The sequence below is a fragment of the Lithobates pipiens genome, unplaced genomic scaffold, assembly GCF_037356315.1.
Source record: "Lithobates pipiens isolate NorthernLeopardFrog02 unplaced genomic scaffold, aLitPip1_a1.2 Scaffold_8, whole genome shotgun sequence".
In the NCBI taxonomy this organism is placed as follows: domain Eukaryota; kingdom Metazoa; phylum Chordata; class Amphibia; order Anura; family Ranidae; genus Lithobates; species Lithobates pipiens.
Window position 1 is genome coordinate 459,765,047 of NW_027507903.1, and position 24,079 is coordinate 459,789,125.

At 43.9% G+C, this 24,079-nt stretch overlaps 1 protein-coding gene and 1 long non-coding RNA gene across 3 annotated transcripts in view; both read left to right on the top strand.

Moving 5' to 3' along the window:
- Nucleotides 1-5,114, top strand: part of ABTB3 (ankyrin repeat and BTB domain containing 3) — a 455,607-nt gene extending 450,493 nt beyond the window's left edge. For both annotated transcript variants that reach the window (XM_077468481.1, XM_077468482.1), the window contains 3 exons: nt 211-279; nt 550-663; nt 3,466-5,114. In XM_077468481.1, coding sequence (XP_077324607.1) covers nt 211-279; nt 550-663; nt 3,466-3,675 — 393 coding nt within the window. In that variant the 3' untranslated portion in view covers nt 3,676-5,114. The remainder of the gene's footprint in view (nt 1-210; nt 280-549; nt 664-3,465) is intronic.
- A 2,166-nt stretch (nt 5,115-7,280) lies between these two features.
- Nucleotides 7,281-12,209, top strand: LOC143960167 (uncharacterized). Its single transcript, XR_013270272.1, has 2 exons — nt 7,281-11,261; nt 11,308-12,209. It is a non-coding gene; the product is annotated as an uncharacterized LOC143960167 (long non-coding RNA).
- Nucleotides 12,210-24,079: the final 11,870 nt, after the last annotated feature.

Below are 24,079 nucleotides of genomic sequence, written 5' to 3' on the forward strand. Positions count from 1 at the left end.
ATGGAGAAACTCACATGTCACCAAGATTCAAGAAAGTGGCAGATGCCTTTATATCGAATAGATAGGTAATTATAGGTGGTATCTAAGATACAGGTTTCCATTGAAACATGCACAGGTATTTTTACCGAGGTCCATTAGGTAGGACAGCTTCACAATGTCTGTTTTTGTTACAGCATTTCACTTTTTTCCCTCCCTTTTTTCTTTCTCCAGCTGGTCATGCAGTACCTGTATTACGGAGGCACAGAATCACTTCTCATTAAAAATAATGAAATCATGGAGGTAAGACGTGGGTTGTGGAAGTCTTGAGTAAATTAGATGTTCAGGCTTAACCAGCCGCAGATGTTTTGAGAAGAAACTATTTACTCTATCCTGCCGATGCGACAGAGGCGCCACCTCAATGCCAATTTACTGATTGATTGATAATCTAATATTGGCGCTGTATTTCAAGGGCTTGGTCTCCAGCCCATGCATGAAATCAGCTTATTATTATGACTGTTTTACTTGAAATTATGGATTTGCCATCTTTAACGCCACTTCTTTTTTCTGCAGCTGTTGTCAGCCAGTAAATTTTTTCAGTTAGAAGCTTTGCAACGCCACTGTGAAATAATCTGTGCGAAAAGCATTAATACAGAAAACTGTGTGGATATTTATAACCATGCCAAGGTAATTTTAAAAAAATCTTTAGATTATTTTTTATTTGTTTGGATGTAACTGGAGAATTTGTCTGAAATTCTAATGTAGAAAAAAACTATTTTATGTAAAGAAGGGATACAACACTCAGGCCGCGTACACACGCGGGGACTGTTCGCTCAACTTTGTCCGCTGAACAGTGTTTCGGCGGACAGTCCGCTCGTGTGTGGGCTTTCAGCGGAACAGTTTCAGCGGACAGTCTGACGAACAAAGTTTTTCGGAAATTCCGAAAAACTGTCCGCTGAAACTTGGTTTGAGCGGACAGTCCGCCCGTGTGTAGGCTTGTTCGTCAAACTAAGTCTCGCACATGCTCAGAAAGAATTTACACGCCGAAGGTTGCATTGCAGTGTATAGGACGTCGTTTTCTAGTCCCGTCGTACGTGCCGTTCACGTCATCGCGCACGGTTTCAGCGGACTGTTCGTTCGTCGTGTGTGGGCAAGTCCGTCCATGCTAATTTTGAGCGGACTGTCCGCTGAAACTGTTTGACGAACAAAGTTGAGCGAACAGTCCCCGCGTGTGTACGCGGCCTTACCTGTTCCACCTCCTGGACTGGCAAACTTCACTTTCTTCAAGATTTATGGTACTCAGAGAATCCTTTTCATCCTCAGACATTGGCAGGAGCCACATCACTAAGCGGGGGGACCAGGAATCTGACACTTCTAAAAGTGTGGATAACGAGGGTTCTGGGAACATGACAGGTCCTCTTTAAATAACATGTTCACCTGTCTACAGCCCAGCTGGTAAAGATGCCAGGCTGCCCACATATGCAATCTAGCATCCTGTAGATTTAAATGTGCACTTTGGGTACCTCCCATTTAAGTCAATGTGATGTAAGTGTGCAGGTGGAGGCAGCCCACACTAGATTTCTACCAGCCAGGTAAGGGCGAGGGGCTGAGGAGGTCTTTTTTAACCACTTGCTAGGGTATGAGCTTTGAGTTTGAGTCGAACTCATGTTCGACTCGAACATTGCCTGTTCAGCGAACAGTGAAAAATTTGGGCTGTTCGCGGCAAATTCGAAAAGCCAGAACACCCTGTACAAGTCTATGGGAGAAATCTGTGCTTTTTTTCCTTGCGAAATGACACTTTGTGCAGGGACAGTTCTAAGCACGGGAAACATGCGCCCCTTCACAGGCATACTATAGACACCCCCCAGGTACGAAATTTAAAGGAATATTACACTTTTATTGTTTCACTTTAATCATTATTAAAATCACTGCTCCTGAAAAAACTGCAGTTTTTAAAACTTTTTTTTGCATTGATCCATGTCCCCTGGGGCAGGACCCAGGTCCCCAAACACTTTTTAGGACAGTAACTTGCATATTAGCCTTTAAAATTAGCACTTTAGATTGTGAACATTCGAGTCCCATAGACTTTAATAGGGTTCTAAAGTTCACACGAATTTTAGGTCTGTTCGCAGGTTCTGGTGCGAACCGAACAGGGGGGTGTTCGGCTCATCCTTACCACTTGCTTATCAGGCACTAACAACCCCTTCCTGCCCAAGCCATTTTTCAGCTTTCAGCGCTGTCGCACTTTGAATGACAATTGCACGGTCATGCTATGCTGTAACCAAACAATTTTTGTTGTCATTTTATTCACACAAATAGAGCTTTGTTTTGGTAGTATTTAATCACTGCTGTTTTTTTTTAATTTTTTACAAAAAAAAGACCAAAAATGTAAAAAAAAAAATGTTTTTTACTTTTTTTTTCTGTCAGTAAATTTTGTAACTAAGTAATTTTTTGCCTTCACTGATGTGTGCTGATGAGTTGGCACCAATGGGCACTGATAGGCTGAACTGGTGGGCACTGATAAGGTGGCACTTATGTGCACTGATGAGGTGGCACTGATGAGGAGGCACTAATATCCCACACTTTTGGGCACTGATAGGTGGCACTGATAGGCGGCACTGATGGGCACTATTAGGTGGCAGTGATGGGCACTATTAGGTGGCACAGGTGGGCACTGATAAGCGGCACTGGTGGGCACGGATAGGCGGCATGGATAGGTGGTACAGATGGGCATTGATGGGTGGCACTGATGGGCGACACTGATGGGCATTGATGAAAAGCAGTGATGAGCAGATATGCGGCACTGATTGCCAGCACTGACTGGCATGGCTAATGGGCACTGATTAGTGACACTTGTGGGTAGTGGTGGGCACTGATTGCTGCCACTGGTGGGCACTGTATGCTGGCATTGGTGGGCAATGTTGGGCACTGTATTGTGACACTATATTTCTTTATTGTAATCAGGGCACTGATGATCAGTGCCCTGATTACATCCCTAGATGCCCCCCTGTGAGGAGATGCTGCTTCAGTGTGAGGTAAGGAGAGCCGATTACCATGACTGGCTGTGATTGGACACAGCCGATCACATGGTTAAAGAGCCATGGACGTGGCTCTTTACACAGATCGGGGTCGCGCTGTGTCCTAGCAGTAGGACACAGCACAACCCCGCTGAGAGTGTGAGAGTGGCCGCTCTGGGATGCCGCCATATGACGGCATCCCAGAACAAGAGCCGCACTGCCCCACCATCATTTGACGGTGGGCAGGCGGCAACCAGTTAATGTCTTTTAAGGAAAAGTTGTTTTTTTTTGTTTTATTTTCTTTATTTTTTATTTTAGGGGACTGTGAAAAGTAGTGAAAATGACTGATGTTTACTTTAAGTGTCTTACCAATATAGCTCAAGAATCATTTACCGTGTACTGAAATGTATACTTAATCTACTGGCTAATCCAGTCCTCTCCTCTAAGTCTGTTATAATCTTGTGTTTGACAGTTCCTCGGTGTTCCTGAGCTCTCGTCGTACTGTGAAGGCTTCTTTTTGAAAAACATGATGCTTCTCATCGAAAACGAAGCCTTTAAACAACTCTTGTATGATAAGAACTGTGAGACAACAGGCCAGGATGTACTAGGCGACTTACAAAGGACGTTGGGGACACGGATACAGTCTATTCATCTGTCTTCTTCCAAAGGGTCTATCGTATAGAATCAGAAGCTGCCAGGGTGGACAGTGTACTGTATTAGCTCACAAAGGGTCCTGTGAAGATAACAAGACTTTCACTAAACTCAATATCCTACTTTTCTCTGATGACTTAAGGCAGAAACGTCAAAACTTCCAGCTTGGAAAAAAAATATATATAAAAAAACATAGAAAATATAATTTCTATTTTTTTTAAAGACACTACAAAAAAGGATGACTGAATATTTTCCAAGGGAAAAACATGATGGCTTTGATGTATAACCAAGCAAAAAAATTAATAAATAAAAACCTACTTAAGAAAATATATATGGGAAGATCTATAAAAAAAATAAACAATATGTTCGTAGATGTCAAACTAAACAACCCTATTTAAAGGTGATATTTTCCTTAGCATTATGCAGCTCTGACGTATGTTTTCGAATCTAGGAATTAAAAAAGAGAGAAACAGTATATAAATAAATCAGTTTATCAAGATGGAAAATTAAGACTGTACAGTCTGAAGCAGGAAGATTTTTAAGAGTGAGACTTTTTAAAAATTTATTAAATACTGGGGTGGCCTTGTAGGTTAAAAAAAAAGACTTTTCTTATCCTCTGTATTTTATTTCTCAAAAAGTTGTAATTAATCTGTACGAACGTTTTCTTTTAATCCTTCCTGTTTATTCAACGCCTTGGTACCAATTTCTGTGAACTCTGTATGATTGAATTGTCATCCTTTTAATTCAAACTGCTGCTTTTTCCTGGACGAAGAAGAAACAAGTTTCAAAAACAGGCGTGAAGTCATTATTATTGGTGATAGAGAAACAAAGTTTCAAAGGGTTTCAAAAATTGGCATGTCGGTAGTTACTTTGAACAAATTAAGCAAATTCTGATTTGCATGATTATTGTGTATCATTTTTTTGCCAAAAAAAGAATTCTGCAGTTAATCGTCCATTTGTGAAGTTCACACTGCACATGCCCAATTTTGTTTCACTGTGAATATGTTAAATTGATTGTAGATGTTAGATTTTACATGACATAGTAAAAAATGGTGCAAAAGATTTTTTTTTTCCCCCCTCTATTCTTGTAATATAAAGTAATTATTTTTTATTGCATTGTAGAGATACCAGTGTGTCACCGTGTTTGGGCACTGAAAGCCATAAGGATCATAGTTATCGTTTAACAATACAGTTATCTTTTGTTTAGTTTGTTACTGTAGGACAACGCCACAAAAAAAGTCAAAAACACCACCTCGTCTTTGTACGTTTCGTTCTATGTGTCAGGAAATTTCTTTAATGTATGCCGAAAAAAAACAAAAAAAAAACACATGGACTTGTTACGTGCCACTGTCCTCCTGGACAAATTTTTGCTTAGCAATCAATTTGCATGATGAATTTAATGTACAACTTTAAAAGAAAAAACTTTGTGAGACTATGGCTGATGTTAATAAAAATAAAATTTTTATTCCATGTCGAAAAACTAGGGCATCGTTAATTTAGACAAGCATGCCAGTTCTTGTCGAAGCTCAGATGACTGGTAGTTGTTAGAAAATCTCTCACTGGACAATGCAATGTAATTTTTTTAGTACGTTGTTTGAATATCAGTATCCGATGCAATTTGATGTCCTTGGCTTTTGGAGCAATCAAGTCACACCGGTGTCACATTAGCAGTTTACAAAGCTGTTCTATAGCTTTGGTCTGTGGATTTTTTTGTATTGGTGCCTATTGGCACTGTAAGATTTTCAAGCAGGGTTCAGTTTGCATAGTTACCGTAGCAACTTCAGGTTTACCTACTAAACTTAATTTAGCATACTTCCAAACTATCCTTGCTAGGATAAGATGGTCCTGATACTTGGATCACCAAGGAGATGAGAGGAGATGTTGCTAAAAAGTTTTGAATTGTATGGTGAGGCTTAAAGTGTCACTAAAGCCACCAAACCCACATCATAAAAAAACTATCAATAAATTCTGTATTACATGCTGTTCATACTCAATCAGTCACTATGAGATTTGTTTACTGTAATCTGCAAAAAACCTGGTTGATCCTACCTCTCGCTATCTCCCCCTTTTGATCACAACCCAAGTGCAGTTGGGGATTTTGCAGATTAGTGTTGGCAGCTCTGCACATGCTCAATTTTTTGTGAGTTTCTATGCTGAGCATTACCTACCTATCACATCTGAGTAGCCCATGTGACTATAAAGTCACATGTGGGTGTATACACAGTGGTAAATGACAGCCCACTTCCTCCCTCCTCCTCCATGCCCATTAACCAGCTAAAATCAATCGGGGTGGGATATTACATGTAGATTTATGGAGGCTTCTTGTTATTCTGAGACACAGGCTGAAGGGGACTTGTATAAATCCACCCATACCATGTTATTGATAAAAACAATAAAGATTTCATTTCAAATATAGACAGTGGGGAAAATAATTTTTTGATCCCCTGCAGATTTTGTACGTTTGCCCACTTACAAAGAAATGTAGGGTATATATTTTTTATCATAGGTGTATTTTAAATACTAGAGACAGAATATCAACCAAAAATCCAGAAGAAACACATAAAACAAATGCTATAAATTAAGTTGCAGTTCAGTGAGTAAAATAAATATTTGATTCCCAAGCAAAACATGACTTAGTACTTGGTGGAGAAACCCTTGTTGGCAAGCACAGAGGTAAGACGTTTCTTGTAGATGGTGACCAGGTTTGCACACATCTCAGGAGGGATTTTGGTCCATTCTTCTTTACTGATCTTCTCTAAATCCTTAAAGTTTCTTGGCTTTCTCTTGGCAGCTCAAAGTTTCCACTCCCTCCATACATTTTCTATAGGGAAGAAGGTTCTCATCCAACATTTTACAATACATGGTCCCATCCATTGGCCCTTCAATGTGGCAAAGTCGACCTATACCTTTGCAGAGAAACAGCCCCAAAGTATCATGTTTCCACCTCCATGCTTGACTGTAGAGATGGTGTTCTTAGGGTCATAGTCAGTATTTTTCTTCCTCCAAACACGGCGAGCCGAGTTAATGCCAAAGAGCTCAATTTTGGTCTCATCTAATTACAGCACTTTCTCCCAATCCTTCTCTGAATCATTGAGATGTTCATTGGCATGATTGTACATGTGACTTCTTGAAGAGGAGGGCTCGCCGTGTTTGGAGGAAGAAAAATGCTGACTATGACCCTAAGAACATCATTCCTACAGTCAAGTACAGAGGTGGAAACATTATGCTTTGGGGCTATTTCTCTGCGGAAGGTACAGAACGACTAGGGCCAATGGACCATGTATTGTAAAATCTTGGATGAGAACCTTCTTCCCTCAGCTAGAACACTGAAGATGAGTCATGGATGGGTCTTTTAGCATGACAATGACCCAAAACATACCGCCAAGGCAACAAAGGAGTGGCTCAAGAAGAAGCACATTAAGGTCATGGAGTGGCCTAGCCAGTCTCCAAACCTTAATCCTATAGAAAATTTATGGACAGAGCTGCAACTTTGAGCTACCAAGCAACAGACAAGAATCCTTAAGGATTTAGAGAAGATCTGTTAAAAATAGTGGAACAAAATCCCTCCTGAGATGTGTGCAAACCTGGTCACTAACTACAAGAAATGTCTTACCTCTGTGCTTGCCAACAGGGGTTTCTCCACCAAGAACTAAGTCATGTTTTGCTTGGGGATCAAATACTTATTTTACTCACTTTTTAACATTTGTATCATGTGTTTTTTCTGGATTTTTGGTTGATATTCTGTCTCTATCATTTAAAATACACCTATGATAAAAATTATAGACCCTACATTTCTTTGTAAGTGGGCAAGCGTACAAAATCTGCATGGAATCAACCCCACGGAATTTGCATAAATGATTTAAAACAATTTACTTATATTAATTGTTTATTTTTACTCTGAACCCCAAAGGCTTATTTTTTTTTCATATTGAACATTGGACTAGAAGCTTCTCCCACTTATGTTTCCCTGCAGTCAGACTGGGAAAGAACTAGGTGTATATCAATTAACGAAAAGGATACTTAGATTTTTTTTTATTATTAAAATAGTTACAGTGCCATCAACCATATACAGAAAGATAAAGGATAATGTAAATTACTTTACATTTGCCTTAAAGAGGGAAAGCAGATAGTAACATCAAATGAAAAGGAAGGTAATATTGCTAGTGGTATCTGGTAGCAGTTATTGGCAATCAACTGGACTTGTTCTGTAATGTTGGAGATAATTCATAGCTTGTCCAAGTCACTTCTTCCGTTCTAATGAGCATAAGGAAAATACCCCATCATTTGTATCTAACACAGGTGGTACCAACACCTTGATCCAGTTACCATGGAAAGGCAAATTTTACTGTCTATGGTCAAGGTGAGAGATGTGAAAATTGTTGCACAACCCTGTACCAGTTACATAATCCCATCCTTGGAGTCAGGAAGCCTTGATAAATGTTAATCCATCAATTTACATGGCTGAAATTATGACATTGTCAAAACATTGGGATAGAGGTGTGAAAATAGCATTAGAACTGAAGAAGTGGCTTGGACAAGCTATGAAATGTCTAAGCCCTTGTACACACGGTCGGACATTTCGACAACCAAATCCGTCGGATTTTGTCCGAAACTGTTGCATACACACAGTCGGACAAAGTTGTCAGAAAATCCGATCGTACTTAACATGATGACATTATTTCTTTAGGACGGGACTACGTTCAGGCTAGTAGCCAATAGCTTTGGTCTACGAATTTGATATGAGCATGCGTGGCACTTTGTCCGAATTCTCTACACATGATCGGACAAAGTCCGATCGGATCATGTTGTCGGAAAATTTTATAGCCCAGCTGGAAAACTTGGTCCGTCGGATACTCCGACGGAAACAGTCCGATGGAGCCCACACACTGTCGGATTATCCGACAACACGGTCCTATCGGACATTGTCCATCAGAATGTCCAACCGTGTGTACAAGGGCTTAAACATTACAGAGTATAGCCAGTTGAATGTGACTACTACTAGATAGACCATGACCTGGATAAACGAGACCCCGAGAGCCTCCACAGATATATTGCTAGTAGTAGTAAGTCACATTCAATAAAGCGTGTTATATCATATTGATGACCATTTGCTCCTCACCCAAGTAGCACCTTCAACTCTAATTTAAGTGAGGAATATATTCCAGCATTTACAGCCCTCACTGGTTCCTTCCTTCAGACCTCCATTCATTACAGGGTACATTGGTGAACTGGAGGTAGGCTGAGGGAACCACTCAACTCCCCAGTACTGACCCAAAACTGAAAATTCAAGCTCATGCCCCTTTCACACGAGTGGATTCGATCAGACCCTCCATTCACCTCTATGGAGCGGCGGATATAAACTGACATCTGATCTGCTAAAAACAGACGGATCAAATTGATTGGATGGCAGTCAGATGTAAATGGGCAGGTGGTCTGTTTACATCAGCGAACAGATCTTGCGCTGAGCCAATGGACTCTTAACAGAGCCCATCCTGCGTGGATGGGGATTTAGTGAAATAGGACTTCTTCCTTCTCCATTACCTCCCAAATCCATACCCTGTTTAATTAGCAACATCCATATTTAGATTAGTCCAAACACTTCTTTCTGTTCAACCCCACACCTTCGGAGCTCCAAGATTTTTATTGGTCATAACAACAGTGAGTCAGATTGGAAGTATGCTAAAAGTATGTGTGTTGGATTGTAACAAGAATAAAATATTACCATGGCCACCTTGCTAGTGCCTGTAGGTAAGTGCCATGTGTAACTAGTAATACATTTGACTCTTTAAAGAGGCAAACACTTTTTCTGTACATGCTTTAACCACTTTTTTCAACTTCAATAGATCACAAAGAGCTGCCTAACATAAATTATATTTATAGTGAGTATAAAAGAAAAGTAACACATTAAGCATGGTAATGTAACAATGAAATACTGTTTAAATGCTTTGTCAACATCTGATATGTTCTAATATATTGTCTGAAGTATATGACTTATTAAAGTGCACCTGTCATAAAAGCACAATGCAGGCAGCAATTTTGTGTGTGGGACCAATATTTCAAGAAGAGCAAACACCATACCTTTTTTAGTTTGGTGTCATTACAAGAGTCTCATGATGACTCCATCATGCCGTGCCCTATGATCCATCATTTTTTTAAGTGTCTTTCCTGGTTAGCCAGAAATTTTAAGAAATGAGGAGTAATATGGAGGCAAAAATCTTTGTGAATGAGAGCATCATTTAATGACTAGGTGCTATGATGTTTATAGAGATCATTATATTTTGGCTCCACAGTTCCTGATTGCACCAACTGGTAGTGCTGCAGGTGAAGCATTGAATTAAGGCTCCCATTTCATGTTAAGCCTAAGAGTCAGCCAGGGAATTTTCAGTTATTATTTAATCCAAAAATATTAATTTTTTGACATTTGGCTAATATCCTCTGAAAGTTATACTTATATAAAATTCACATAGTCTTGGACAAGCTTAGAGGAACTGGATAGGACAAGGAGGACATGAAATTGTAGTCATTCATAGTCTAATGAGCCGGCAAGGGTTGGGCAGGTGAAATATGAAGTTAATGCTCTACATCAGGGGTCTCTAATCTTTCTAAAGAAAGGGCCAGTTTGGGGGGGCCGAATTGTGCCCAGTGAGAGTAAACAATGCCAGATCTAGAGAAATAGTTGGTGTCATTGGGAGGAATAGTGCCCCATTTTTGTTGTCAGTGGAAGGAATTATGCCGCATTGTTGGCGTCAGTGAAAGGAATAGGGCCATTGTTGGTTCAGTGGCAGGAAAAATGCCTCAAGGGCCGGATAACGGTAAGCATGGGGCCATATCCAGCCCAGGGTCAAAGTTTGGAGACCACTACTCTACGTAGAGGTGTTGCACTCTTGACCACACAGGTGTAAGCTGGTAATATTTCTCACCACAAGAGTGGTTGGACATAACGGCAGATATTTGGGTGGGTAATAGTACTAGTTTAAAACAAATCAGTGCTTTGTCCATTGAGGGCAAGGCAACAGGTTTGTTTTATTGTATAGCTTCATAGTAAAATATACTTACCATTCCTTTATGCCCCTGTGTCTCCATTAACCCCTGGGAGCCAAAGTTAATAGTCCCTACTTTCAGGTATGGAGGAGAATGTGACTCACTCCACGTGACAGCGCTGGGTCATTAGCGCTGTCACACAGGAAAGTCCATAGCCTTGTCTAAGCTAAAAACTCCAGAGACTTCTAACTTACGCAGTCCTTTCCTTACCTTATGGCAGATGAACAGGCCAGTGTGAAAGTAAGGTAAGACAGAGGTATTAGTGAGGGGGGCAGTGATGGCTGGTGGTACATTTTTTGGGGGGGCGTAAAACAATCTACCCCCCCAGACGGTCGGGTCACAGGTATGCCCCATTCGGTTGGTCAGTCACCAGCCCGCACTTACCCCATCTAGGACACGGGCAGCACTTGCTCCGGGCGGGTTGCCATCTCCTCCTTCTAGTGCTTCAGGGCGGCTTCTCCTGTGTCTCTTACTTCCTCCTCTTTGGTGGCCAGTAGGATCATTTCTCCTCTCAGCCAATCATGTGACAGTTCTCAGGAGAATCAAGACAATAATAGCGAATAATAATTTTGCATTGTCACACAACTGGGTGGGCTTGGGGCGCAGTGCTCTGCGTCCCGAGCCCACCCTTTATTTAAAGCCTGTTAGAGCCTCTGGCTCTAATCACATGCTTCTAAAAAAAAAATTAGAATCCATGTGTCCAGCACCCCGTATGTAGATTAGGGGACCGGACGCATGGATTAGGGGGTCCCCGTCCCTTGTGCCCTGCATTATGGGCTGCCACTGAAGGGGGGAATAAAAGAGTCAATCGTGTGCTCCAGTGCAGGAAGCATGTTGATAAGAGGAGAGAACAGAGTAACAGAGAGATGTGCTTATCAAAGTGCTGCTGCTCTTTTCACTGTCCAGTCACGGGGTGGGGAGTGAAAATAAAACTGCAACAGAGAAAGATCAGATCACCTACCCTACTAAACAGGGATGTACTATGTGGCAAAGATGAGTAAATATCAGACCTGAATGGTCAAAAAGACAAACCATTTCACAGGTAAAACAGCCCCCATACATGTATTGCATCTGTCTATCTAGCCACTCGCCAGGCGTTCAGCTTTACCAGAAGGCCTCACCCATCTTACTATGGCATAGGGAGGGCTACAGCACTTAATCAATGAGTATAATATTGGTTTGAGCCCGCAACATGGCTGCTATCATTGTGCTAAAATGGCAGGTCCACTTGAAGATTTGTAAATATTGTATAGTACATAAAAGTCTGATGTCATTTGTAATGTCAGGCTGAAGACAGTTGATTGTTGAAATGTAAGCTCTGGTGTGTTTTTCATAAATTTTTTTTTAAAAGGAAACAACTCTTCCTAGATGTTCTGTTAACTGTTACTACAATGGAAGCAGAGAAAATCATTCACAGAATTCTATCAGTCAAAATGTAAAGAAAACCAATTCCAAGAGCATGAAATTATATTTATTTGGAAAAGATACATATGTCCATTAAAATAAATTCTAGCTGTAATATAAGTGCTTTTGTATATGTATTTTTTTTTTGTGGTATAAAGTACATTGGAAATTCCTTTATTTCTGTGAGATTCCTCCATGTAGTGACACTAAATGGTCCTAACCTTCATTCCTTTATTTCTGTGAGATTCCTCCATGTAGTGACACTAAATGGTTCTAACCTTCCATAACCCCAGACAGATACGGTAACTAAAAAACCCCAGTGCTCTGTTTTTTTTTGCAGTACAAGGTGAAAAAATGCCACTCTATAACATATAAAAGTCCCTGTATAAAAATATCCGATACTGCATCTGTCCCCCACCGCCTCTAACACTGAGAACCGAGTGATCAAACACCGCCGATGGTTTGGTTCTCACAGATCCCTGAGAAGAGAGCTGCCGACTGTCAATCAGTATCTCTCCTCTCTGATCCTCCATGCTGGGCGGGGAGTGGCCGTGTCAGGCTTTCAGCGGCTCGCTGAGAGGCTGAGACAGGCATCAGTCCAGGTACCTGGCGGATCCAGACTTTATTGTGGGGATGACCTGGACGGATTCCAGTGATGTCAGCAGAGAGCGGACTTCAGACCAATCTCTGCTGAAAACGGGTCACAGGAGTGCAAAACGGATTGCAATCCTGTGACCCATAGGAGAAGTCCAGCCAAACAAGCTCATGCTGGACTTCTCCTTTAAATTAATGTAAACCCAGGCATTGTGTTTTTGTGTAAAAATGTATGTAAACCCTAACAATTAACTTATTTTTTTGCTTGCTTTTAGTTTGATCAGTATACCATTAAAGTTTTTTTTTGAATATCTGCTCAATAAGTGCAAACATACCTGTTGATACTGCCAGAAATCCACTGAGCCTTAAACTTCCTGTGCTAATCTCAAGCGGTGCTATGTCAAACTCCTTTATCGAATCAGTTCAGCGCTGTGGACTACATAATGCCTCCCCTCTATGTTATGATAATGCTGTTCCTCCATAGATACAGTAAATTGAATAAGTGTTGTCATCCTAGGACAGAAAATGTGTTAGTGGCAGGATCACCAGGTGAAAATAATGAAAAAAAAAGCCTGAAAAGGGGAAACTAATGCTGTAAATACATATAAGGACTGGTAAGCTGCAATATATGACATTTGTGTTTGTGTTTAGATGCAATGGTCTCCATACTACAGGGTACACATACATTCTGTTGTGTCCATGTGGTTCCTAATGATAAATGTGAACATTATTCATTGGATACATCTGATTCTTCAAGAGCTTATGCAATTGTAAGCACATGGTAATAAATTAGGCTCAAGTCACATCTATGCATGTTGTTTTTGAGCATTTCTGCAGTGCTTTTTGTGGTGCTTGCAGCGCTTTTGGACACGCAATTTTACCGTGATTTGCGTTTTGCAATTTTACATTTTTTTTTACACTGTATATAGCCTGTCGCTAAGGAGGGGGCTGGGAAGCCGGCCACTGCGTCCTTAACAACCGATAAGTCATCAGCTGTCAGCGGGCTTTCCCGCTGACAGCTGAATGTAAACAAAAAGAATTGCCGGCTAAAATAAAAATGTGGAAAAAAACAGCATGGGGTCCCCCCCCGGTCCATACCAGGCCCTTGGATCTAGTATGGATTTGAAGGGGACTCCCCATGCCAAAATGTAAAAAAAAGAGGATCCCCCAAAATCCATACCAGACCCTTATATGAGCATGCAGCCTGACAGGTCAGGAAAGGGAGGGGACGGGCGAGTGCTCCTCAATCATACCAGGCCGCATGCCCTCAACATTGGGGGTGGGTGCTTTGGGGCAAGGGGGACTCTGCGCCCCCCACCCCAAAACACCTTGCCCCCATGTTGATGGGGACAAGGGTCTCTTCCCGACAACCCTTGCCTGGTGGTTGTCAGGGTCTGTGGGCAGGGTGCTTATCGGAATCTGGAAGCCCCCTTTAACAAGGTGGCCCCCAGATCCCGGCCTCCCCCCCAGGTGAATGAGTATGGGGTACATTGTACCCCTACCCATTTACCAAAAAAAAATGGTGTAGTGTGAAATAATTCAGTAGACAGTTTTTGACAAGACTTTTATTAACAATATCTTATTCTTCCCCGCTTCTTTCTCTGGTCTTCCTCCATTTTCTGCCGTATCTTCCTCCTCCAGGCTTCTTCTTCTTCTGCTCTTCTTCTTTCTCCTGTCTTCTTTGCCGGTGTTCTTCTTCCTCTTCCGCTGCTCCCGCCGATGACCCTCCCCCAATGCTGCGTCCCGCTGATCTGTCTGCGCCAATGTCAATAATGTCTTAGATAATGATGGGGGTGTGGCTATCAAATGATGTCATCTGGAGGCCCCACCCCCTTGTGACATCACTGCCCAGGGCATGATGGGTCAGTGACGTCACAATGGGACAGGGCCTCCGGATGGCATCCAATGGCTATGCCCCCATCATTATCTAAGAAATGCTTGACATTGGCACGGACAGATCAGCGGGACACAGTATCGGAGGAGGGTCGTCGGCGGGAGTGGCAGCAGAGGAAGGAGAACACCAGACAGAGAAGACAGGAAAAAGAAGAAGAGCGGGAGAAGGAGAAGCCCGGAGGAGGAAGATGCGGGAGAAGATGGTGGAAGACCAGAGGAAGAAGCAGGGAAGAAGAAAATATTTTTAATAAAAAACTTGTCAAAACTGTCTATTTTCTTTTTTCACACTACACTACTTTTTTGTGGTGAATGGGGGGGAGACCGGGATCTGGGGGCTCCTTTGTTAAAGGGAGCTTCCAGATTCGATAAGCCCCCCGCCCGAGACCCTGACAACCACCGGACAAAAGTTGTTGGGAAAAGGCCTTTGTCCCCATCAACATGGGGGCAAAGTGCTTTTGGGGTAGGGGGCGCAGAGTACCCATCCCCCCATGTTGAGGGCATGTGGTATGGTTTGGGGAGGGGGGCGCTCGCTCTTCCCCTCCCTTTCCTGACCTGCCAGGCTTCCCAGCCCCCTCCTTCAGTTTCATACAGTGAAAAAAAAAAAACACAAATGACATCAAAATTGTGGTAAAAACGCGGTACTTGCATTTTGGATGCAGGTCCATTGAAGTCTATTACATGCAAAACGCTGAATTCTGTGAGAAAACAAGTCCCGGACCCAAAAACACAGAGGCACAAAAATGCATTGATGTGAACATGTTCCACAGGAACCCATGTTAAAAAAAGTTCCCTGCATTTCTGCAAAATGCATCAAAAAACGCATTCACGTGAAAGGAGCCCTACTGGGACTTTAAGGCTCGATTCACATCTATGCATGTTGCTTTTGAGCATTTCTGCAGTGCTTTTTGCTGTGCTTTCCGCGTTTTTTTTTTTTTGCCGCAATTTGCATCTTTTATTGTTTATGTGAACGTGTGTTCAAAAAATGTCCTGCATTTCTGCAAAAAGCATGGAAAAACGCATTCATGTAAATGGAGCCTTAGGCTTGATTCACACTAATGCGTTTTTTCATGCATTTTGCAAAAATGCAGGGAAATTTTTTTAACATGGGTTCGTATGGAACATGCTCACTCACATCAATGCATTTTTTTGCCTCTGCATTTTTGGAAAGGGTCAGGGTCTTTTTTTCCCGCAAAATGCAGCGTTTTGCATGTAAAATAATTCAATGGGCTCGCATCCAAAATGCAAGTACCGCGTTTTTACCACGATTTTGCCTTCCTGCATCTTCTCCTGCATCTTCATCCTCCGGTCTTATCCTTCTCCCCCTGCTTCTTGCTCTCTCCCCCTGCTACACCCCCTTGTGATGTCACCGCCCGGGCATAGACAGGTTTTTAAAACAGTCTATCTTGGACTCAATATTATCCAAAGACTGTTTTCCCCAGTGTGAGCATTTCTTCCCTATTGCATTTCCTGAAAAGTATCCATGTTCCCAGCACCTCACCTTTTTCATATAATAATTTGGTTTTATAATGGACCCAAAATAATACCATATGTAGAATCCAGCACAGGTTAGGTGACCCTACTCCTTGATCTAAAGCTGAATTCCAGGCAAACAGCTAAATACACATACAGTATGTGAACTGTTTTACTTATCAAAAGAATTTGTAATGCCCACCCACTTTTGTTATTTATACACCTTAGCCAGAAAGGAGGATGAGCCACTGTTTTCTGATTTATGAGTTAATGAATATAGTGAAGGAGCAATAATAAATGATCACTTTGCCCTCTCCTTCTGTCAGCACATGCATACAACATAACATATTTGGCTCCTAATACTTCCCCTCCCTTTCTCATTATAAGTGTTGTGTAAGGATTAAGAAGTGGCTGTTCTCACAACAAATTCAGAAATGTATCCTACATTAAATACTTCAATTATTTTTAAAGGAACTGCAATTTAAAGAAGGAAGGGTGCTTAGTATTCTAAGAGGTGTTACGAGACTCTTATAGTTAGTTACATGCAGCCAATCCTTTTTTCCTTGAATACAAACTTTGGGTGCATGTCATGTTTCCTATATAGTTAAATTTTTATATTTCAGTCTTTGTATTCGAAATTGAGGAAGAAAGTTCTCCCAGGGGGAGAAAGATTACATGACCGGCCTTTTTGACAGCAAAAGTCTGACAGAACGAATCCGTCGGACAATTCGATCCTGTGTGGGCTCCATCGGACCTTTGCTGTCCAAAAATCTGACGGACTTTAGAAACAGAACATGTTTCACATTTTTGTTCCTATCGAGAAATATGTTTGTGTTTATGCTAGTCCGACGGACAAAAACCGACACTAGGGCAGCTATTGGCTACTGGCTATGAACTTCCTTATTCTAGCCCCGTCGTACATCATCACGTTTGAATCCGTCAGACTTTGGTGTGATTGTGTGTGGCCATGTTCGTTCATTTGGAAAGTCAGTCGGAACTCCGCCGAATGTCCATTGGGAAGACCGGACCTAGTCCGTCGAAAAGTCCAGTGGTGTGTATACAAGAACTGCAAGGAATGCCAACATGTAAAAAGAATGATGCGAATGTAATCAAAGTCAGTTTGGTTACAATAAATAAGTGCTTACTCATATTAAATATAAGCTTGTCAAAATATGTATTCAGCAATCAATTATTTTTCCAATTATTACTTACTGTGCAAATGTCAACTTAACCTGTAAAAAGGATAGATAAAACAGACCTGTGGGAATAAAATGTAGCACCCTCTAGTGTGCTAGTTGAATAGTTTAGATTTTTGTCGGTATAGGCAAATTTATGCAGGCTTGGCTGGCAGCCAAGCCTGCTTGTTTTGTTTTATGGGTTGGCACTTGGCAGAAATCCAGGAAGAGCTGGATGACTCAGAGGCCGCATCATTAATACCTCCCACTTTTGCATGCAAGAATCTTCTGGAAAGAAAGGAGGAGAGGAGAGGTGGTGCTGCCTGAAGTATTCTGAGGGCCCTGACAAATGCCCAACTTGGACCGGCATGGAGCAGGCCTCCTCAAATACTCAGGGCCAACCCAGCAGGGGAAGAGTTTGTTCGGGTGCATGCTAGAGATGGAGTGTTAGGCTGTCAGTGGCCTTGGAGGGAGGTCCCCAGTCTGGGGGGGGGGGGGTGACCTTGGGCCTGGGCTCAGGTACAGACAGGACCCGATCAAGACATACAGAGTTGTCCTGGACAGGAGCAAGCAAGGAGCAAGGAGAGGACAGCAGGAAAACACTGCCAGGCAAGTCTCCAGGAGGAACGGCAAGTTCCAGCCAAGAGGGCTGATGAGTGACACACAGTCAGGAGGACTGAAAGGCATGCCTAAGAGGACTGGGAGTATGCAGTCTGGGATGGTTTCAGAGCTAGTATAGAGGACTGTGGTGGCATGGGCATTGGAAAGAGGCAGCTGCAGCCATGAGGGCTGGCAGGGCCTGAAGATGTGATTCTGGGATAAGTAGCCATGTGGGACAGCTAGCACTAGGACTACCAATATTGCTACACCATAGGGGCCCACGGTCCCTGCATGCCTAAGGCAATTGCCATGGTCTGAGTACTGTCTTGTCAGACCATCCTCAAAGTGCTAGCTGGTTCTGGGAGTGATAGTCTCCAAGCAAGTTTGTGCTGGAGGAAGAGAGGAAGTTGTATATATACCGGAGGTGTATATGGTTCTCAGTCCCTATTGCTTTTAAAATCAACTAGACAACAAATATATAACCTATCCCCATCCAAGTTTAATTCCCCTAATAAATACAAAAAAAACAAAGTGCACTGACTGTTTTTTGCCTACCGAATGGTTGAGGATTGTGTGCCTGGTTGTGCAGAGTGACAGACAGACCACAACTACCAGCAGCCCCTATGCGGGTACCGCTACAAAAAAATAAAAAAAAATAAACATATATATTCACCTAGGTGGATGCAGTATTTGTCCGATGCTGCATCTGTCCGCCGCCATCTCTGAGACCGAGAACTGAGCGATCAAAGACAGCTGACTGCTCACTGCAGCGTTACACTGTGCAGGGGGTGGGAGGAGCTGGCTCCACCTCTCAACAGTCTATTGAGTGGCTGACCCAGCTGCTGGTCCAGGCATTAAAGTCAGGATCAATCCAAAGCCTGGACTGGCTGAGTTACATTAGCCGACAGTAGACTTTAGCCTGCTGTAGGCTGAAAACGGGTCATAGTAGTGCAGAACTAAGTGCACCTACAGGTGAAGTAGGGCCAGAAGAGCTTTGGCCCTACTTCTCCATTAAGGCTGTTAAAAGCTTATGGCCTGTGATGTATCATTTCTGCACAATAATTCAGGTTTTAAAGAGTTGATCGACCCTTTAAAATGTATCCCTAGAGATTAAAAAAAAAAAAAAACATTTGTTAATAGAGTGGGGAGGGGTTAGACCCTCTGTCAAGTCTGTATTGCTGTCTGTGTCCCCAAAGGGAAAACTTACCCTCTCTGTTTGTCTTGGTGACCACTATCATCAAGAAAAAAGCAAGGGAAAATCCCAAATTTTAGAGCTGCCCCAGAGCAAAGAAGAGGTAAGAGGAGATCCTACAATAGGGACACCTGTTCTGGGGACAGTACTGTGTCTAAATGGATAATTAGTCTTTCCTAACTTCCTGTTCCAGCTCTGAGACAGGAAATAAAGAGATATTCCCCAATGGTACACCGACAGCAAAAATAATAATAACCTGGAAGGAGCTTTAACTCTTTCCTACTCAAATCTAACAAAAGGTTTTGGCTATAGATACACTCTATTATGCATAAAACTATGGTTAACTTACGGTAAGTACAGCTTTATATTAGACAACACTAACACCTGTGACATTGTATGGGCAGTTAAGTACCTAAAATAAAAAAAATAAAAATCTGTACCACTTTGGGGTCTTTAGTCTAACTCTTCAGCTTATTTTAATGGTGTATATACAGTAGAATTTTTAATATCAGAGGACCCTTGTAAAAATAGTTGTGTAGCTTATCTAGTGACATGAAGGTTTGCATCTGTATAAAAGAGCTTCATCATAATGTATGTTATAGGAAAGTATAATTTCAAAGTACGTGTAAAGAGGCAGCAGCAAAGGTTATATAGAAAAACAGAACACAAGGATAACACGCAGAGATCACAAAGGGAGGAGGGACCCAACTGTCATGGGATTCAGCAAGGTTAGTCTTAGCAGCGTCAGTATTTGATCTTCAGATGTAAGAGCCACCCAGGGATTTTCACCTTCACTAAGCTGCATTTAACCTTGCACAAATTTGAGGTCTCTTTTCATCTCAGCTTGTAAACTAAATTGAAAAGCATTTTTTTTCTGAGACAAGCACGTAAAAAAAAAAAATACAATAAAATAGATTGTAGTACTATATACAAACATTATAAGGCCAGTCCAACCAAACAGCTATAGCACCCTGATGTTTAGTCAGGGTTGCTCCTAAATTTACCTGCCAGGTGTAGTTACCTTGGCTCATTGTTAAGGATCAATTGAGTTCACCCTAAGTCTGGAACAGCTGCACTTCTCTCTTCTGTCGCTAGGTGGCCAGGTATTTGGTGACATTAGATAAGGCAAGGGCAAAGCAAGGACAGATAAGGAGTCTATGGGGTATCTGAGCCAATGGGCAGGGGTTTTCTTAAATGCCTTGGCTTGCTGGGAGAACCTATATAATTGGATGGAGTCTGGTGATCGGGGTTCTGTGCCACCTGGACGGCTGTCTGGGTGGACATGTGTTATACTGCCCGGGCTGCTAGGCCGGTGTTTGGGCCTATCCCAGGCACATCTGGCTGCTAGTCTGTCTGAGGGCCTATCCAGAAGTAAGAGAGCAGCATAGGGTTGGCATTGCAGCTTGCAGTCCAACCACAAGTGACGTTCTGCCGGCCGAAGAAACTGTCATGGTCGGAGGTAGAAGGGGAGCTGTTGCCACTAAGAGACCAACTACCTTATTACCAGGGACCACAGTGAGTAGCTGAAGCAAGCAGAATTCTCACCAACTGGGGACGGTGAAGAATCAGGAAACTTCAGCAGGTGTCAAACCAGGGACCCAGCCAGCGGAAGGTGATGCTTGCAGAGGGACCTTGTGTGCCAAGCCAGGGACCGAGCAGGCTAGCGGGGTGAAGCTAGAGAAGTATCTGGAGTGTCAAGCGGGGGTGACACTTAAAGAAGATAAGTGAAGATTGGAAGCAGGGCCGCCATCAGGGGGGTACAGCCCATACACTTGTAAGGGGCCCCAGCGTCTGAGGCCCCTTACAACTGGCTGGGATGTGAGAAGGCGGGGCCGGGGAAAGGGAGCTCTGTGGATGCTCCTGTATGTGTGCGAGTCGGAAGGCTGCTGCTCTGTCATGAGCTGACATAGGGCTCTTTGCTGCCACCTCTGGCCATTTCCTGCATGTGCATCCCCTGCATGTGGAAACGAGAGCTGGGATTAGGACCACCTTCCAAGTAAGGGCTGTTGTGCAGGGGTGAGGGGCCTGTGTGTTTGACTGTGTACATTTCTCTGTGTGTACATGTCTCTCTGTGTGTACATGCCTGTCAGTGTGTACATGTCTCTGTGTGTACATGTCTTGTGTGTGTAAATGTCTGTGTGTTTACATGCCTGTGTGTATACATGTCTCTGTGCATGTTCATGTCTTGTGTGTGTACATGCCTGTGTGTATACATGCCTGTAAGTGTGTGCATGTCTGTGTGTATACATGCCTGTTTGTGTACATGCCTATGTGTGTACATATCTCTGTATGTGTACATGTCTTGTGTGTGTGTGTATGTGCATGTCATATATACACATGTGAGTGGTGCTGAGAGCATACAGGTGTGAGGGGGACTGAGAGCATACAGGTGTGGGGGGGCTGAGAGCGTACAGGTGTGAGGGGGGATGAGAGCATACAGGTGTGAGGGGGGCTTAGAGCGTACAGGTGTGAGGGGGGCTTAGAGCGTACAGGTGTGAGGTGGGATGAGAGCGTACAGGTGTGAGGGGTGCTGAGAGCGTACAGGTGTGAGGGGGGATGAGAGCATACAGGTGTGAGGGGGGCTTAGAGCGTACAGGTGTGAGGGGGGCTTAGAGCGTACAGGTGTGAGGTGGGATGAGAGCGTACAGGTGTGAGGGGTGCTGAGAGCGTACAGGTGTGAGGGGGGATGAGAGCATACAGGTGTGAGGGGGGCTTAGAGCGTACAGGTGTGAGGGGGGATGAGAGCGTACAGGTGTGAGGGGTGCTGAGAGTGTACAGGTGCGAGGGGGGATGAAAGTGTACAGGTGTGAGGGGGGCTGAGAGCGTACAGGTGTGAGGGGATTGAGAGCGCACAGGTGTGAGGGGGGCTGAGAGCGTACAGGTGTGAGGGGGGCTGAGAGCGCACAGGTGTGAGTGGTGCTGGAAGCGTACAGATGTGAGGGGGCTGAGAGTATACAGGTGTGAGGGGGCTGACAGCGTACAGGTGTGAGGGGGCTGAGAGCGTACAGGTGCGAGGGGGGCTGAGAGAGTACAGGTGCGAGGGGGGCTGAGAGAGTACAGGTGTGAAGGGGCTGAGAGCGTGCAGGTGTGGGGGGGCTGAGGCACCGAAGGACATGGTGGGATGGCTAGTGGGCAGATTTGGTGGGATAGCCAGTGGGCGGGACCCTGGGGAATGTTGGTGGTAAGGCTCGGGGGGGGGCTCAGGTCTAAAGCTGTGAAAGGGGCCCCACAATGGCTGCCCTGATTGGAAGAGCTCAAGGACTTCGGTGGCAGTGAACCAGCAAGTGTATTGAGAGAGACTGTAGCGAGAGTAAAAGAGTTTGTTACAACTTGTGTTAGGAACTGTTCTAAGGCTGTTGCCATTGGAGACAGCATCCCTACACATGCAGATGTGGTGTCCTGCTGGATGCCTTTCCCTGCATGGCTGTCTACCTGTAGAAGTCTCAGAGTCTGCTAATTAACATTACAACTACCTAAGGATGTTCTAGCCTGGCGCATGTCCAAGATGGCGACGGGAGAGGACGCTCTGTACCTGAGCTCCTGGAGTCTGGCCAATATATCCTGCTTTTCTACAGTGCTTAGGCTGTAATTGGGCTGTGGATCGATCTGGAGTGCACAGTGGAGGCTTCAGGACATGCCCAATGGTAATTTCCGCCGTTCCAACTCAGCAGCAGCTTCCCTGGACAAAGCGAGAACCAGAGGACAAGACCACCATCCCCGCGCACATGGCATCTCAGATGGAGGCCTCAGATTTCTCCCCTGCTACTGACCTTGCAGCGCCATGCAGACCATCGCCACGGGCCAAGCGGCTCTTATGGACAAAACAGACCACCTGCAGACTAACATGGATTTCTTCCGCTGAGATCTGGACTCCGGGTGGCGGAAGTGGAGCAGCAGGTCTCTGAAAAAGAGGATACAGTAAGGAAACACACTGGGTACCTACATACCCTGAAACTTAAAATGAAAACCCTGGAAAGTAGCGGTGAAGATGCAGAGAACCAAAATAGGCGCAATAATCTGCGGATCATCGGTCTCCCGGAAGGAGCAGAAGGTACCGACCCAACTGCATTTACAGAGCACCTCCTCACGGTGCTGCTGCCTAAGGTTCACTTCTCCCCCTTCTTTACTATGGAGAGAGCCCATCGCATGTCTGCCGCAAGAGGTCCTCAGAGCTCCCCACCCTGCACGTTTAGCTTCAAATTGCTGCACTTCAAAGAACGAGACATGGTGTTGAGTAAAGCTAGGGCCCTACAGAAGTTAAGGTATGAAAATGCTAAACTTATGATTTTCCCTGACTACTCTGTGGAGACCCAGCGCCAGTGCAAGTAGTTTGGTTCAGTGTAGGCCGAACTGTGGATGAAGGGACTTAGATACAGCATGCTATTTCCAGCTAGATTGTGGGTGGAAGATGGGGAGATGGTCCTATTCTTTACCTCCCCAAAAGAGGCGTCCTCCTGGGTAGAGACAGTCCATAGGTGGTAGGGAGCTCCTCTCCCTTCCCTCCCTTTGGTGGCTTTTCTCCTCGAGCACCTAGGATGGTCTGGCCGCCCCTCTATGCTGCTGATCCACCTGCTGGGACGACTGCTGTTTTCTGCTGCTATCCAGTACTAGGATTGCATCCTGACAGTACTTTGTAGAATGCCCCGAGGGGGCTGTATTGGATGTCCCCCCCCCCCTCCCGGCAATACTGCACAGTTTGCATCCTCCTCCCTCGGATCTCTGATCTATATGCAACCTGTTCTGTTGCCTGGTGTCTGAGGAGGGGGACGTTTTGCGAGGGAATGTGAAAACTGCTACACACAATATATTGCACTGTCCTACTTTACTCTGTATGTTGCCTTGGAGTGCCCCTGGGCAGCACTAATGGCACAGCCTGCTTGATGGCACATTCACCTGCCTTACGGAATTGTGCTGTGCCTGCAAGTGGCGGCATTGGCTAGCATCTGTTATGGAGCCTATTACTATTATTGGTTCACTTCAGTTTTTGCAACACTAAGTTTGTACCCCCAGCGCATGCTGGGAGACTGCACTGGCTCTGATATCCATACTTCTATATCTGGTGTATG